We start from the raw sequence: 17964 nt of genomic DNA, 5'->3' as shown, positions 1-17964 counted from the left end.
GGGAATAAATTAAAAAAGAGTGGTATGGTGGTCTGATTACACAATCCACATTAGACTAGTGTCCTGTGCTTAGGCAGAGGTAGAACAAACAGCAGTAGAGTCAGCATCTGTTATTCACTTACTAAGCTTGTTGGGCTCGGCGAGGGCATGTGGAGTACTTTTTGTTTATCTAAATAGAGACGTCCATTTTATCCTCTTGAGAGATCTCAATGAAACTTTCATAGAGATACTCTGCAATCCTCTCCTGAAGATTTCTAGGGATGGCAGCCTTGTTTCTTTCATGGCAATTGGAGATTGTCCATACCACTCTATGATGAGTTTGCCTGGCACCATGTCAGTAAACAAGTTAGCAGTATATGGCCACAGGTGGCTTTGGGACACCAGTAGCAGCTGGGTCCTCTGTGACTTTGTCACCCTCAGGATGACATATCATCCAAAATCACCATTGCCTGTGAAAACAATGCCAGTATTCATTAGACTTTCTTTATACCCATACCCAATGTTTATAGCTTTCATGGAACAGAACATCCCCATTTCTCCCTTCTAGGCCATACTCACCATGGTTTGAGCTGCAGAGTGGTGCTGTAGTGAGGTGCTCCAAAGCTAAAGTGTCAATAAGCATTTCCTATTTATGGGAATAATGTACAGGAGTTTTGAGATTTATCTTTCCTTGATTGTTGTGATTGTAAATCTAATGGTGCATTTGTATATTTTAATCAACAGCTTCTGGCATGATGGTCCTGTCGGGTGCCCTCTCCGTGCCTGCCCAACATCTGACCCTGATCAGGAGGAGAAATAAGAGGTCTAGGGCGGATATGTTCTGCAAGATCCTCCAATTCTTTATAGCTTCAGATTATAAGTGCGGGGTTGGAGAGCCCATCTGAACATGACCATGGAGAAGGACTAAGAATGGAGAGAATGGTTGCTGCAGGAGAGGCAAAAGGACTGAGATGCATGAGGAAATACACCAGGACATAATGACTTTGCTCAGGGAATAAACTCAGATGTTGCAGAAGTATTACTGATATACATGTCCAAACTCAGCAAACTTTCCAATGCTTGGAGAACTCCATGGTTGCACTCCTTATATTCCCCAACATTCCACATGGCACCATGCTGTACCTTCTTACCCCTACCTCTCCATGCTGGACAACAAAAATACCTACACACGTACCGAAAAAACCCCACAGGTTGGTGTATATGTAATCTACTATACTGTTGTAGCTTTTATATACATGGTCGTAAATGTTCACTATTTACTTCCATTTTCAGTTGAGATTTTATAATTTACTCTGTATAGTGTTGGTAAAAGTTTTTTAACCTTGTACATGTTTGTTTGCACTTTCATTTTGTTTCCTGTGTCTTGGCACACAATAAAGTTCTGTTTTTTGATACTCTGAGCATCTTTATTAGTTTGCAGGAAGCATTACAGAATTCATAGGTGGAAGGCCTACCTCAGCAGCAAAGCTCCACAGCCCTTGTGTATGGCTGTTCAACAGCCCTTGCATGTGGCTGTTCAATTTCATCAGACAGGTGGTTCACCTTGTTCCTCTGCCCTGGCAACAACTTTTCCCCTTCCTTTCATGTATATGATTCAGTACACAACAAGCAACTATAACCTTGGGGATATTTTTCTCACTGAGAGTCAATCTAGTGAGTAAAACTGCCAGCATCCCTTCAGTCTACCAAAAGCACACTGTGCAGTCATTCTGCACCTGCAGAGCCAGTAGCTGAATCTTCCCTTGGCACCATCAAGGTGACCAGCGTACAGCTGCATGAGCCAAGGGAGCAAGGAGTAGGCTGCAGCCCCCAGAATGACTATTGGCATTTCAACATCACCAATGGTAATCTGCTGGTTGTGGAAGAATGTTCCTGCTTGCAGCTTTTTGAAAAGACCTGTGTTTCTTAAAGATGAAAGCATCACTCACCTTCTGAGTGGCCCGCCTCCATATGAGTGAAGTGTCCCCAGTGAACAATTGCACTTGCATAACCGTGGAAAGTATCCCTTTCTGCTGATGTACTCAGTGGCAAGGTGGACTGTGCCAGAATAGGGATATGTGTGCTATCTATCATTGCACTGCACTCAAGGAGCCCCTTGTTGCAAATTTATCCACTGTTTCTTGCACATTGCCAAGACTTTCAGTGCGGCATAGCAGGATACGTGTCATGGTCTTACGCACTTGGACAATCTATGGATCTTCCAACTCCAAACTGATAGTCTAGTGACCAATAACAATCTGCCATTGCAAACTTCCAGAGTTACTGCCATTTGCTTCTCCACGGTCAATGTAGTTCTCATTTTGGTGCCTCTGTGCTGCAGCTTTGCACATATATCCAGAAATGTAGCTGTGAAAACTCAGGCATTAAAATATCATTAGTGGAAATATTCTACACAACTTCATGCAGACAAGTGGATCAATTCATTCTTAACATATATTTGAGAGATCTTCTGGCCTCAAGTAGGACAAGCGGGAATCATTCCCCAACATCTGGAATCTGAGATGTGAACATTTCACTGTATATAAGGATCCGGTATGTACCGTAAATGACAGCATCTTACTTCTTCGGAGGGGCATTGAAATGCATGTTTTGGAGAGAGTGGGACAGATGATGATGAGGGGAGGGGTATAGTGCTGGATTGTAGAATTGTAGGACTGAAAGGGATCTCAATAGGTAATTTACTCCAGTCCCCTCCCTCAAGGTAGGACTACCTAATAACTAGACCATTCCTGACTAGTGTTTATCTAACCTGTTCTTAAAGAAAACCTCCAATGATGGAGATTCCACAACTGTCCTCAGCAATTTGTTCCAGTGTTTAACCACCCTGACAGTTAAGAAGTTTTTTCTACTGTCTAACCTAAACCTTCCTTGAAATTTAAGTCCATTGCTTCTTGTTCTATCCTCAAATGTTAAGAATAATTTTTCACTCTTTACAAGAACTTTTTACCTATCTGAAAACTGTTATCCTATCCCCTCTCAATCTTCTCTTCTCCAAACTAAAGAAACTCTGTTTTTAATTTTCCCTCAGAGGTCATGTTTTCTAGCCCTTCAATCATTTTGGTTGCTCTCCTCGGGACCAGGGCCGGCTCCAGGCCCCAGCGTGCCAAGCGCAGTCCTCCAAAACCGCGTGACCAGCGCGGTCCCTCCGCAGGCAAACCCCCGAAGGCAGCCTGCCTGCCCTGCTTGTGGTGGCAAAAACCCTAGAGCTGCCCCTGCTCCGGACTTTCCCCCGTTTGTCCACATCCTGCCTGAAACGCGGCACCCAGACTGGACACAATACTCCAGCTCTGGCCCAGCCTGGGTGATGGCGCGTTTCGTGCTGGGCAAACCCTGTGCGCGCTCCGTTTTCCTATTGTAGAATTCAACAGCTTCATCTTTCCAGGCAGAAAACTGCTGACCTGCCCCTCCCACCACCCGCTTCGCCTTTCCTCGCCCAGCCCGACTCCGCTCAGCCCCCCGACTGGCGATCGCCCCGCCCCCTCCCGGGAAGGCCGCGCTCCGGGCCTTCCACCCGTACGGGAATAGGCGGACAGTCCGCGCATGTGCAGAGGAAGTGGGGTCGCCGAGTCGCGCACGCGCGGAGGCAGTGAGGGTGCGCTCCGAGGGAGGGCGGATCGCTCTGCTGAGCGGTTCCACGTGCCCCTTTTGGCCGCTGCGCCGGCGACAGACTTGTTCTAGGCATGGCTGCGCTGGCCGAGGTGGGCTCCGCCGGGCACTTCCGGGAGCTGCTGCAGCAGAAGGGCAAGTACGTGCGGCTGGCGGCGGCTGCGCGCGGTAGCGTCAGGCCCCAGGGGCCCGTCCCGTCCTGTCCCGTCCCGGGGAGGCAACGGCTTTGTCATCGGGGGAGTCTGAGCCAAGCTATGGGGGAGGAGGGGGCGGGCGTTGATCCCTGGGGAAGGCGCGTTCTTTGTGCAGGGAGGCCTGCCCGGTCCCACGGGGTCACTAACTCCCCCACGGCGGGGGGGGCGCTATCCGCCCCCGGGGTGGGAGGGCGTCCACTAACCGTCCGCTGTTGCCGCCTTCTCCCCTGGGGGCGCCATTAATCTCCCCCTCCCCCGCCGCCCTGCCGCCTTTGGTTACTAACCACCCCCACCCCCATTTCCTTGCCCTGCCCCTGTGGGAGATCCACCCCAGCCTAATGCATTCGCCTGGGCATTGGGATACTTGGTTTGCCCTTCCTGGCTCTGAATTTGGGCAAAACACTTAATTCCACTTTGCTTTTTAGGCCCTGGTTTACACTAGTAGATTACATTGGTATAGCTACATATCTGGGGGGGGGGAGTTTGAAAAAAAAATCAACACTGCCCTAATTTCTGGTGTAGACAGCACTAGATCGACAGAAAAATTCTTCTGTTGACCTAGGCCATGTCTACATTAGACCTGAGAGGAGATCTTCTGTGTAGCAGCTCTATGCTAACAGGAAAGCATCTCCCCTGACATAGTGTTGTGAAAACTGGCGTGTCTGCTGGTGTAATTTATGTTGCTCAGAGGGGTGGCTTTTTCACACTTCTGAGTGACAGAAATTACACTGACAAACGTGCTATTGTAGATGTAGCCTCAGCTACTGCCTCTCAGAGAGGTGGATTATCTATGCTGATGTGAGAACCTCTCCTGTTGGTGTAGGTAGTATCTACACTGAAGTGCTACAGTGAGGCAGCTGCACTGCTTTAAGTGTAGACATATCGTAAGGCTTGACCTACTCTAGGAAATTAGGTTGGTATAAATGTGTCGCTCAGGGATGTGAAAAATCCACACCCCTGAGCGATGCAGTAAAATTTACCTAGCCCTCTGTGAAGACCGCTTTCAAAGATCTGGATTATCTATGCAGCCAGGAGAATCCCTCCCATCAGTGTAGGTAGCTAAAGTACTGCAGTGGTGTAGTTGTGCTGCTTCAGCATTTTAAGTGTAGACAAGCCCTTAATTTGCACATCTGTAAAAGGGTCATAATGCTTGCATTCTGTTTAAAGGACAGTGTCAACTCCAGTCATATTTCAATCTTATTTCCTTACATTAATAATACTTTTTTGATTACTACACTAAAATAATTTAGAAATACAGTTTACACTTTTATTTTTGAAGGGTTTTTTGATAACTTTCTTAGACTGGACAAGGAAAATCAGTGAAGTCAGTTTCACTTTTATGTTGGCAGTGCTGCATTGTTTGTGGAGCCCTGCAAATCGGTGAATATCTGCTTTATAGCTGTAGGCATCCACATCTGCAGATCATTTTTGTGGATCAGATGCAGATACAGATTTTGTATTCGCACAGGACTCTAAATGTTTGGACTGCTGACATTGCAAGGGAATGATCTTGTGTTTAAAAACAACTGATTTCAAGTTTGCTTTTTTTTTTTATAAAATAGAAGCATTTCTGTCTTTTTTGTTTCTGTTAAAGTTTTTTTTTAAAGAATCTAAACTTTGGGGCAAATTTGATTTTTGTACAGTTGTATGAGATTTTTAGATTGAAGACACAAGAAGTGTGAAAGTGTTGCTGTTCTATGTTAATGGCTCTTGAAAATTAATCTTAAAATAGGGATGTATACAGTCACACAGTGAACAGGAATCGTACAACTGCGTTGGTGTTTCACAGCCCCAAATAGGTTTTTTCTACGTCTTCATGCTATGTGAAAACTGTAAAACTTGAGTTTTCAATGAACACTTTCAACTTCAATTCTGGCAGCATATTTACATGTATATTAACAGATTTTTTTCAAGAGCACAAACCTAGAAGATGACTTTTATGAGCAGACCTGTGTGTGTGTGTGTGGAGAAAAAGTCAGCCTATGTGAATAAGCTTGCAGGATTGATGCCTAGCAGTGTCTGGAACTGTACAAAATAGAAGAAACATGGGACTAGACCCATAAAAGGACTTATGTGCCTAGCTGCCACATTAGGTGCCAGAGTCTATAATTTAGATCCTTAGGCCCCCGCTCTGCTGTTGCCTAGCCCTGTAAGTGCTTCAATTCCTTGAGCATCTAAATTTTCGTTAGTGCAAATGTGCAAAGCTGTCTAAATCTTGATGCCATCTAGCTTTTGCCAAAGCCTGGGTATGATTCACAATTAGGTGTCCCCCCCGCACCTGTGGAGCCCAATCTGGGACAAGTGCTCAGAGCATGCTTGACTTTCATACAAGACAGCCAAGGATGAAGCAGTGTCCACCTTCGATCCAATAGCTCAGTAGTTAGTGCACTCACATGGGAGATCCGTGTTCAAATCCTTGCTCCAAATAAGGTGGTGTGGGAAATTAAACTTGTTTCCTACACTTTGGTTTGTGCTTTAGGCGCTGGGGTACTGGATGTAATGGGGATATCATCCCTCCCTTTCTCCCCGTTAGGCATAGCAGGACTGAGCGTACATCTCCTTTGTGTTTATCCAGTGATCCCCTCTCTGTGGAGCTTATAGCCTAAACAAACAGAAAATTTACTAGAGAATTTTACAGCAGAATTCTGACAAAATTTAAGGATTAATAGAAACATTTCCCTACCCTAAAAAAAATTTTTTTTTTTTTATAAAACAAATACCTGTCAGTTCTTACAGAGCAGGGGTTCTCAAACTGGGTGTCTTGACCCCTCAGTGGGTTACGAGGTAATTACATGGGGGGTCACGAGCTGTCAATCTCTGCCCCAAACTGCACTTCACCTCCAGCATTTGTAATAGTGTTAAATGTTAAAGAAGTGTTTTGAATTTATAAGGGGGGATCTCACTCAAAGGCTTGCTGTATGAAAGGGGTCACCAGTTCATAAGTTTGAGAACTACTGTTATAGAGTAACTACAGGAGATCTGACAGTGGTGCAGCTGCATCGGTACACCTGGGCCACTGTAAGATCTCTAGTGTAGACATAGCCTTGTACTGCTAATTCAGTTACTTTTTGAACAGTTACTGATTGAACAAAACAACACATTTTGGGAAATGTTGATTTCACAAAAGGTTGAAAAGATAAATATTCCAATGAAACTGATTAAATGGTTATTTGATTATACATATTTATATTTACTGGCAAGTTATATTATGGAATAACCACAAACTTCATAATATGTTTATGGAAAAGTTTTAATTAAATCTTTGTTTTTAGAGTGGCGAAGATGATGGTGGATTAGTATGATGATGTAACAAGAATTAAGCAGTCATATAAGTCTCCATATTTAATTCTAGTTTTGACTAAATGATATGTTAAAATGGTGACACTGTATTGAAAAAAATGTGCTGTGTTAGAAAGTGACTGAATATTTGTAATTTAAAGATGTTTACATTGTAACACAGTACAATGATAAACCCAAATGTAAATAGCATCATAATGGAAGATGGAACCATCATCTTTAGACCTGCCTATTTGGAGAGCATTGTCTCATCACTTTCTGTACTGGTTCTGGAATATATGGAACAAAATCCAAATATTTTATGTTGTGCAGTGCTTTCTCAAGCATAACTCCCTCCAGTCCCCTCCTTTACTTAAGAGGGAGCTGTAACTGCAGTATTTGGCCTTAAGTTAGTACCCGAAAAGTTTTGTAGACAGTACATGGTGTATATAGCTCTATTTTTCTCTGGACTCAATTAAAGTAACAGGTGTGATATATAATAGGCTAAATAACAAAAACAAGACTAATATTAAAACAATATTGGAGGTCATCCCCATAAAGCATCCCTCATTGCAGACTTTTTTTCCATAGCAAGGGAAAGGAAGTTAGAAGGACACACATGTTATAACACAACACCCCTACTCCCACCCCTTCTCCCCCCCCAAAAAATTCCTGGTTATCGCTGATGACAGTAGAGTCAAATATGTACTGCCTTGAGTTCAGTGTGCACTTTGCCTGAAAGTGCACCAATAACTCCAGATACAGTTGACCCTCTTGATTTCCCCAATGTTTTGAGTTACTCTATCTTGCCATTCTCTCATGCTTTTCTAAAACGTTTAGTACTGAAAGGCAGATTAATTGCAACTCCGTTTAAAACAAAAATAATGTATGAGGGGGTAAGCATTCTGTTTTCACAATATTTTCATTAAGTGCACACTAAATTAAAACAAATTGCAATATTAATAACATGGTCAGGGATAATCTTGTCAAATAATTACTGTTCCATTCAAAAGGGTTAGAATTACTCAGCCATGTGGTTCTTACTCCTGGACTGCTCACAAGGTGACACTCATCTGGTAAGATGTACCCCTACCATACTGATTAATTTAAATTGGACATGTGGGAAATTCTGCTTGGCAGCTCAGGAAAGAATGAATTCTCTGCTGTGCTTCAGTAGTGGGAAAGAAAGTGTATCAAATTATTAAATAGCATTTTGGGCTTAATACATTATTTAGTATCTAGCTATATTGCTATATACATCTTTTTTCCCCTTTGATTTTTATTTATTTTTTTTCACACTGAATTAAGGACTTCATTTTCCCCTTACAGTTTAGCAGATCAAGATCCACCACGTGTTTCAGGGATTTCTTATGGTGTCCAAACAAGCATAGAATTGTTGTTGCAAATACAGACTGGAACAACTGCATTGTAAATTGAAGTTCTGGAAAAACAAATTTTAATAATTTAATTGATCAGAACATTTTATGCTGTATGTTGCTCCATAACTAATATAGAGGTAGGACAGAAACTTGAAGTCAAGTTACTCGTATATTTAATTTTTTTTTGGTAATGCTTCTGCTTTTGGTGTAAAGTCATGGAAGTTGTGATTATGGCTTTCTCATCTTAGTGTTTGTATACACCTGAGAGTAGCAGGTGTTGGAAAGGAAACCTACCTTTCCTTGGCTTTAAGCATTAGTACTTATACTCATTATTTGGCCCCTGATCCTGTGCTTAAACTGCATTGACTACAGTAGAGTCCTGTGTGGGCTCAGGGGTCATTCCACAGCATTGTGTCTTTTTTTTTTTTCCCTAGCTCATAGAGGTCCTGGTCTGTGACTAGAGCTCATAGGCGCTATGGCAATATAAATAATAATTGTCAGTATAGTGTTGGGGTATTGAACAGCTTTGAGTATAATGTATGGGTTTGCAATGTGATGTTTGATATTAAATTCCTTAACGAGTTAGTATTTTGCCTATTACAAAACAAAATTATGAATTATTGTACAGCTTTCAATGGCCTAATGTTTGGTATGTCTTGTGATTTTTATACATTCAGAGTATTATTAAGAACTTATTGTAATTTCAGATATATCACAGACATCTTAATGTTTTTCAGCTTTGATGTCAGTAGTATTTCTCAGAAATCCATATTATGAGAGAAGTCCTTTGTCTTGGGTAGTATTACACAGCCTTCATTAAAGAAGTTGGAATTTATATTCCTGATTAGTTGTCCTGTCCAGCTATATTAATCCTCCTTAACTATTCACTTATTCTGCTGAAGATGGTCTAAGAAAGCTAACAGTTAAGCATAGGAATAACCATGCTGGAGCAGGTCTCTGACTGTGATCTGCACTGGATGTTTTTAGGGAAGGTGTAAGAAACCTTGTTGTGGACTACTATTGAATAACTGGCTCACAGACAAAGTTTCTTCCTAGTTCTCATTAGTTAGAAGTTAGTTTATGCCCTGAAACATGAGGGTTTATATCATTTTTTTTTAAACTTCCTGGCTGACATAACTCTGAATGTTCTCATTATCCATGTAAATGCCCATTTTTTTAAAACCTACAAGTTCTTGAGCCCAGTATCTGGTGGCTTTGAGTCCAAAGGGTAGTTTTGTGTTGTGTGTGTGGGAGAGAGTTCCGTTTTGGATCTTTCGTTATCTTGTATACTCCTCATCTCCCTTCTTATTTGTTGTCCCCTCTAAACTTAATTCTTTTACCTCCGGTTATTTCACCCCAGGGAGAATTGAAGTGGGGCAGGAATAATCTATGCTGGGAAAAGCACAGTTTAGCCAATAAAATGTGCATTTGTGCTAGGAATTCTTTGCTGATGTGATATACGTATACTGATAAAGAGCTCCTAGATTAGACCTGGCCTCCCAGACAGAAAGAAGAGAAATATTAATGAGGGAAGTAAGTCCCGTAGAGTCCTTGACATATGTGGGTGGAGAACTGGGGACCCTGGCATGGGGAAGGGAGTACATAGAGCCTCTCGTATGAGGGCATTCAGAATCTCTATAATGGATGTGACGGAGAATGTGGGATTCTGGTATGGGAGCAAACAAAGCTTCTGGTGAGGAAGGCCAATTGGGGACCCTTGCTGTGAGAGGAATAGGTGTGAGGGAGAATGGAGCCCTGGTGGGGGAAATGGGAGCCATAGAGGTTCCTTGGCAGGATGAAAAGGGTGGAATGGAGGTACATACAGAGCCCCTCGCATATGCAGAAATAGTGTGGGAGGCTGCTTTGGTGAGAGGAGGGAATGGAGAGCACACAGGACCCTTTCCATGGGGGAAATGTAGGGAACTCTGTTATGAGAAAGGAAAGGGGTGCACATAGAGGCTCTGGAATGAAGGGATGTGTGGGTGCATTGCAGGAAGTCTCTGCAATTGGGGAGAGTGGGAAGGTGGCACACAGGGATTTTGTGGGGGAGAATGGAAGGGATGCAATGAACTTGGATTACAAAAGCAACGAAGTGTGTTGTGTGTTTTCCAGATTATTTGTTAAACCCAAATATTTTGTCACTGTAATTGTTAGTGCCTTCAGTGCCTTTTTGGCTGAGCTTGCAAGGCTTGACAATCCATCCACTTGATGGTATTTTCTCTTTTTTGGATGTAACACGATAATTTTTAACTCCATGTATAGGCATGCTCATTCTGAAATAAGAGTCCATCTGAAGACAAGCCCTTAGCTCTGCTTATCCTTGTAATACAGTTTTAAATTGTTCACATCCTAAAAGAGAGAGAAAAGGAGAATAAGAATGGTGGGGAGGAATGCTGAGATATGGGAGACTGCTAGGGCACACAGAGCCCCTGGCATGGGAAGAGCGGCGGGAGGGGGGTTGCAGCGAGTCCCTGAAATAGAGGCGTATCAGCGGGTGGCACACACAGTTTGTAGGGGGTAATGAAGGGATGCAAGGAGCCCCTGGTGTATGCAATAAGCTCAGCCAACAGAGGCAACAAAGTGTGTGACTCCCTAGTGAGTAATCGAGGTCTTTCTGCCTGCTTCAGTTGTTGCTCGTTCTTTGTATGTGATGCTGCATTCTGCTAGAATCAAGTTTGGTAGCAAAATGTCAAGCTCCTTGTAACTTTGGTTGCGATTTTATTCATTCTTTTTTATGTTGCATATTTTACCAGTGGTATTTGTTTTTCAGCAAACATCTCTAACCACCATTCTTCTAAAAACATTAAAAATTGGGCAAGGCTTTGTAACTTTTTCTCTTTTAATGCTCCCTCCCCCCCCCATCCCTATGCTTTCTGTGCTCTTAGTGTGGTTTTTTTTTGTGAGTTGTGATGACCTTAGAGTGGATAACTTAGTTATTTACTGTGAGTTCATCTTATATCAGTTATTTTCCTTTTTTCTGTATTCAAAAAAGTACTACTCTTTCCATCTTCTTTCTATCCTACAATGTATATTAATTCATGTAATATTTCATTGTTCCGTTACAACTAACCTTGCTTTTTGTAGTCAGTTATTCTTCATCAAAATAGGATTATTTTAAAAAATCATCTCTTTCTATTAATATATATCTGTGTTTTGTTTTGTCATAGGTCTCTTGTAGTTGTTCATTTTTGGGCATCATGGGCTCCTCAGTGCATTCAAATGAATGATGTCATGGCTGAGTTAGCTAAGGAACACTCACAAGTTACATTTGTGAAGGTAAGTCTTCATGTCCAGATAGTAAAGGCCATTTTAAAGATAGTAATGCAAACTAAAGTCAAATGCTAGGGGACAATTTTTACATAAAACGAACTTCAGAAATAGATTTTTTTCTCTGATGACTTCTGTAGGGTGGAAGCTGAAGCTTTGTGCTGATTTGAATCCTAATGAGTTCAACTTTAGCAAGAATCAGTGTCAGAAACTGCATAAATTGAACTGTGGGTGAAGTTCATGGTGTATTGCTGGTTTAAATAACAAGTTAGTTGCATATTCTTGCATTTAAAAATGCAGCATATTGGCACTTTAATAGGATGTTACTTCACCTAGTTAAATAGGTTTTTAAGTTTGTCTGTGTACTTGATGTGACTTGCAGTGACGCACCAAGCAAGTACTGTAATTAATTGTGTAATAGCCTGATCTCTTTAATCCCAGGGATCTGAGATTAAGGTAGCAATACTGCTCTTTTAAGATTTGCTAGAGCTTTGATTTGTTTCAGTGACGCTGCTGGTTAGGCAAGTAGATTTTTCTCTGGATTCATTTAGATACTCTAGTTGCTTTTCGAACCATTACTAAGAGTTTACAGAAAGATAAATTTAAGTCTGTATGATGTTGTCATTCTAAGCATGGCATGTTGAACAGCAGTAAGTAAATGAGACGCAATATTTTTGTGAGTTCATCTGCATATCCCAGGAATAGAATCACTGTAGAAAAAAAAATTAATGCACGAGATCTGCATGCCATTCATTTTAAAACAACTTTCTCTTGTTAATGAGACATTTTTGTGATTATGAGGGCAGGGAGTAATGGAACAACCAGCTGCGTGTGTGTGTTTTAATTTGATTTCTTACAGCCTTTATGTTTTGTGTGTTTTTAATGACTCATCTCACAGTTTGGCATTTTCTTTTGTAAAGCAGAAAGATAGATCTGTTTTTAATTGTGTTAGTTTACAAAGCTATTTTAATTAGAGTATCCTAAAACGTCAATTTTCAAAATATTATACATTGTTTTTGTTGCTTTTCTAGTGCTGCTGTAGTTTATGGTAGGCCAAATTTTTTTGAAATCTCAGCTGTCACTTGATTGTGCACCTTTAATGAATATTTATTTTAATGGTATGGTTCATTGGACAGTACATTGCAAAATAAAATTACAACACCTGTCTTGTAAACACATCCAGACTACAATACGTAAGATGAGTCTGTTAAAGAAAACAAGCTATAAGCAGATTTGAATAAGTCTATTGACTCAGTAGTTTGGACTCTGACTGGTACTAATTTAATATTTTGGCTTCATAATTAAAAGCATAGAACTTTGTCACATGTTCTGGAATAGCCAAGCAATCGAACTTCAGATCATTCAATAACAATTTAGCTAACCTACCAAGTTAATTTTAAGTACCTAATCAGGAGTGTGGGTTCCTAATTGTGGACTGCCTTGTAAGTCGCATTGTCAGTTTTAAAATCCATTGTTTACAACAAGTGTAACTTCTTCAAAATCTTGAGCAACCTTTTAAAATGTGATTAAAATTATGACTACACTATTTAAACACAAGTTTATATTAATTTTTTTAAAGATGACCTCAGAATAAATTTTAATTTTAACCAAGCCATGAGGTTTAAAATGTGACTTGTGTTCTCTATCTTAAAACAGTCTGAAATTTGGTGGATGGACCAATAACAAATTCAGTTTTATAAAATAAGTTATGTGTGAATGAACTTCATTAAAATGCAACAAAAACATCAAAGTAACTAGGAAATGAGCCACCAAAAGAAAAAGGAATAAAAGTTCAGTATCATATAACAATGATTCAGCCATTTGCAGGAGATCAGAAAATAAAAATATATTTACAGATTTTGTTTCTCAGTTAATTCTTGTGGAGATTTGACTATGTGGTTGAAGTAGGGATAGAAGACTCAGAATTAAAGGTCACAGTTTGGTGCTGCTTGGCCAAAAACAGGATAAACCAGGTGAGGGAGATACTGTAAAGATCTGTTGTGTGCATCAAACAATCTTATGATTCGATCAAAAACTGCAGGTAGAACCTAAAGGAGCTTATTTAAAAACCATTCTCAAAAATCTCTGTGTGATAGCCTGGCAGAATTCCAGTCATGGCTTATTCTTTAGGCTGCTGTTCATAAAGTTAAGCTATAGTTCCATTCCCTTTGCATATTTTTCTGAAATCTTTAGAAGTATGTTTGAGAGAAGGAAATTTTGAATGTCTACTTGATGATGATGCTCACATATGCATAAGGACTGCTTGTTTTGCTGAAGGATCAGACCTGACAAGAATTAACTTGAGAGCAAGAGAAATTTAAGGGGCCTGATCCAAAGTCCACTGAAGACTCCCATTGATTTCAGTGGGCTTTGGATTAGGCCCATGTTGAGAGAGAAAATCTTTGATCCTTCTCTGGAACTTTCATTTCTTTGATTGCCTACAGCAGGGGTGGGGAACCTTTTTTCTATCCGGCCATTGACTCACAAAAAAAATCAGTCATGGGCCACACACAGCCCTGTGATTGGGGGAGGCTTGGGGCTCCCCCATGCAGCGGGGCGAGACAGTGCTCGCAGCTCCAGCCCTGTGGAGGGGCACTAAAGCTCGCGGCTTCCCTTAGGCTCTGGATTGGGGTCAGAAATGAGGGGTTCAAGGTGTGGGAGGGGGCTCTAAGCTGAAGCAGGGGTTGAGGTGTGAGGGGGGTGAGGACTGTGGCTGAGGGTGTGGACTTGGGTGGGATGAGGGGTATGGGTTGCAGGAGGGGACTTCTGGATGTGGCCAAGGGGTTTTAAGTGTGGAAGTGGGCTCAGGACTGGGGTAAGGAGTTGGGGTGCAGAGTGTGAGAGGGGGTTTGGGATGCGGGCTCTGGCCACTGAAGCTAAGGCAGTCTCCCTGCCTGCTCTGGCTCCACGCCGTTCCCGGAAGTGGCCGGCGTGACTGTCAGATTTGGCCCCTAGGCGGAGGCGCAGCCTGGTGGGTCTGCATACTTGCGTGTTGCCTGCACCTGCAGCTCCCACTGGCTGCAGTTCCCAGCCAATGGGAGCTGTGGAGGTGGCGCACGGAGCTTCCCTGATCACACCTGTGCCTAGGGGCCGCAGGGACATGCTGGTTCCTTCTGGATGCTGTGCAGCGCTGACCGGGCTTTTAACGGCCTAGCAATCCTAGCTTGCCCTTTAAACCGATTTCTGTACTCCTCTCTGATGAGGAGAGTAGCCCTGAAATCGGTATTGCCATGTCAGATTAGGGTTAGTATGGCAGCAATTCAACGGTTTGGCCTCCGGGCGGTATCCCATAGTGCACCATTGTGACTGCTGTGCAAAGCAATCTGAACTCAGTGCACTGGCCAGGTTGACAGGAAAAGCCCTGCGAATTTTTGAATTTCATTTCCTGTTTGCCCAGTGTGGAGGCTCTAATCAGCACTGGGTGGTGATGCCATCCCAAATCAAAAGAACTCCAGCATGGACCATACGGGAGATACTGGATCTGATCGCTGTATGGGGAGACAAAGCTGTTCTATCAAGCTCCGTTAACAGAAGACGAAATGACAAAGCATTTGAAAAAATCTCCAGGCTATGATAGACAGAGGCCACAGCAGGGACTCAGCACTGTGCTGCGTGACAAGCGTATGGAAGCCAAATGAAATGGACGCTCAGGGAGGAGGGAGTACTGAGGACTCCGTATCCCACAGTCCCCGCAATCTCAGAAAAGCATTTGCATTCTTGCTGAGTGCCCAATGCCTGAAGAGTCAAAAACATTGTCCGGGGTGGTTCAGGGTATATCTCGTCATTACCCCCTCTCCCCCCAGGAAAGGAAATGGGAAAAAATCATTTCTTGACCTTTTCAGTGTCACCGTATGTCTGCTGCATGCTGCTGGTAGACGCGGGGGTGCGATGCTGAACAGCAGCATCCCCTCCCCTTCCTTTCCTGATGGCAGACGGTGCAAAAGGTGGAAAACCGTCTTCATCATCCAGTGGAGTGCTCCTAGCTGGCTCGGTGAGGTCGGCCAGGGCTCTTGGGTAAAAATGGAATGACCCTGGTCATTCCTGGCAGATGGTACAAAAGGCTTGGTAACCGTCCTCATCATAGCAGCTGGAGGCTGAGCTCCATCAGACCCCCCCCCCCCCCCGCTTTCAGTGTAAAAGAAAAGATTCTTGTACTGCCTGGACTATCATAGCAGCGGGATTGCTGCAACTCCTCTCCCTCTACCCTTTAATGTTCTGCTTGGACTATCATAGCAGCTGGAGGTTGCCTCCCCCTCATTTTATCTCGCGAAAAAGTCAGTGTTTCTTATTCCTGCATTCTTTATTACTTCATCACACAAATGGGGGGACACTGCCACGGTAGCCCAGGAGGGTTGGGGGAGGAGGGAAGCAATGGGTGAGGTTGTCGCAGGGGCACCCCCTAGAATGGCATGGAGCTCATCATTTCTGTGGGATCTCTGGGGCTCTGACATGGAGCGACTGTGCTCTCTGGTTCTCTAGTACACTTGCCCCATATTCTAGGCAAGACTGACTCTGTTTTTAGACAAAACATAAAGAAGGAAATGACCTGTGGAGTTATTCCCATTTTTGTCCATGCGCCCCTGGCCAACCTCAGTGAGGCCAGCCAGGAGCACCCATGACAGCAGCAGACGGTACAAAAGGATTGATAACCGTCATCACCAATTTCTAATTGCAAACAGTGCAAAATGACTGATAACCATCATCTCATCGCCAGTTTACAATGGCAGACAGTGCAATAGGGATGGTAGCCATCTCTGCTACCGTGCAAAGGCAAATGAATGCTGCTATGTAGCACTGGAGTACTGCCTCTGTCAGCAGCATCCAGTACGCATACGGTGACAGTGACAAAAGGCAAAAGAGGCTCCATGATTGCCATGCTATGTTGTCTGCCAGGGCAATTCGGGAAAAAGGGTGCGAAATGATTGTCTGCCGTTGCTTTCATGGAGGAAAGATTGAGTGATGACATTGACCCAGAATCACCCGCGACACTGTTTTTGCACCATTATGCATTGGGATCTTAACCCAGAATTCTAATGGGCGGGGGAGACTGTGGGAACTATGGGATAGCTACAGGATAACTACCCGCAGTGCAACGCTCCGGAAATCGACGCCAGCCTCGGTACATGGACGCACACCGCCGAATTAATGTGCTTAGTGTGGCCGTGTGCACTCGACTTTATACAATCTGTTTGTAAAAAACGGTTTCTGTAAAATCGGAATAATCCCATAGTGTAGACATACCCTGAGTATGGTTATCCAGCCAGTTATGCACCCATCTTTATAGTAGCCCCATCTAAGTTGTATTTGCCTAGTTTATTGATAAGAATATCATGCGAGACCGTATCAAACGCCTTACTAAAGTCTAGGTATACCACATCCACCGCTTCTCCCTTATCCACAAGACTATCAAAGAAAGCTATCAGATTTGTTTGACATGATTTGTTCTTTACAAATCCGTGCTGGCTGTTCCCTATCACCTTACCACCTTCCAAGTGTGTGCAGATGGTTTCCTTAATTACTTGCTCCATTATCTTCCCTGGCACAAAAGTTAAACTAACTGGTCTCTAGTTTCCTGGGTTGTTTTTTATTTCCCTTTTTATAGATGGGCACTGTATTTGCCGTTTTCCAGTTTTCTGGAATCTCTCCTGTCTCCCATGATTTTCCAAAGATAATAGCTAGAGGCTCAGATACCTCCTCTATTAGCTCCTTAAGTATTCTAGGATACATTTCATCAGGCCCTGGTGACTTATAGGCATCTAACTTCTCTAAGTGATTTTTAACTTGTTCTTTTTTTATTTTCTCTTCTAAACTTACCCGCTTCCCATTAGCATTCACTATGTTAGGCATTCCTTCAGACTTCTTGGTGAAGACCAAAACAAAGAAGTCATTAAGCATCTCTGCCATTTCAAGTTGCTTGTTACTGTTTCTGCCTCTCACTGAGCAGTGGGCCTACCCTGTCTTGTCTTCCTCTTGCTTCTAATGTATAGATAAAAAGTGTCTTTGTTTCCCTTTATTCCTGTAGCTAGTTTGAGCTCATTTTGGTGCCTTTGCCTTTCTTATCTTGCCCTGCATTCCTGTGTTGTTTACTATATTCATGTTGTAATCTGTCCTAGTTTCCATTTTTTATATGACTCCTTTTTATGTTTTAGATCATGCAAGATCTCGTGTTTAAGCCAAGGTGATCTTTTGCCACACTTTTATCTTGCTTTTGGCCCTAGTATGTTCCTTTGAAAAACTGCACA

General features: G+C 42.7%; 1 protein-coding gene across 2 annotated transcripts in view; it reads left to right on the top strand.

Annotated features, from left to right (window-relative positions):
* Window positions 1–3547: 3547 nt before the first annotated feature.
* GLRX3 (glutaredoxin 3) overlaps window positions 3548–17964 on the top strand; it is a 44436-nt gene continuing 30019 nt past the window's right edge. Inside the window, exons 1-2 of one of the 2 annotated variants that reach the window (XM_032766136.2) lie at window positions 3548–3745; window positions 11623–11731. In XM_032766136.2, coding sequence (XP_032622027.1) covers window positions 3681–3745; window positions 11623–11731 — 174 coding nt within the window. In that variant the 5' untranslated portion in view covers window positions 3548–3680. The remainder of the gene's footprint in view (window positions 3746–11622; window positions 11732–17964) is intronic. The other variant, XM_075072732.1, reaches the window with a different exon arrangement.

This window comes from Chelonoidis abingdonii, chromosome 15 (assembly GCF_003597395.2).
Source record: "Chelonoidis abingdonii isolate Lonesome George chromosome 15, CheloAbing_2.0, whole genome shotgun sequence".
NCBI lineage: Eukaryota > Metazoa > Chordata > Testudines > Testudinidae > Chelonoidis > Chelonoidis abingdonii.
This window is presented reverse-complemented; position numbering and strand designations above follow the sequence as displayed.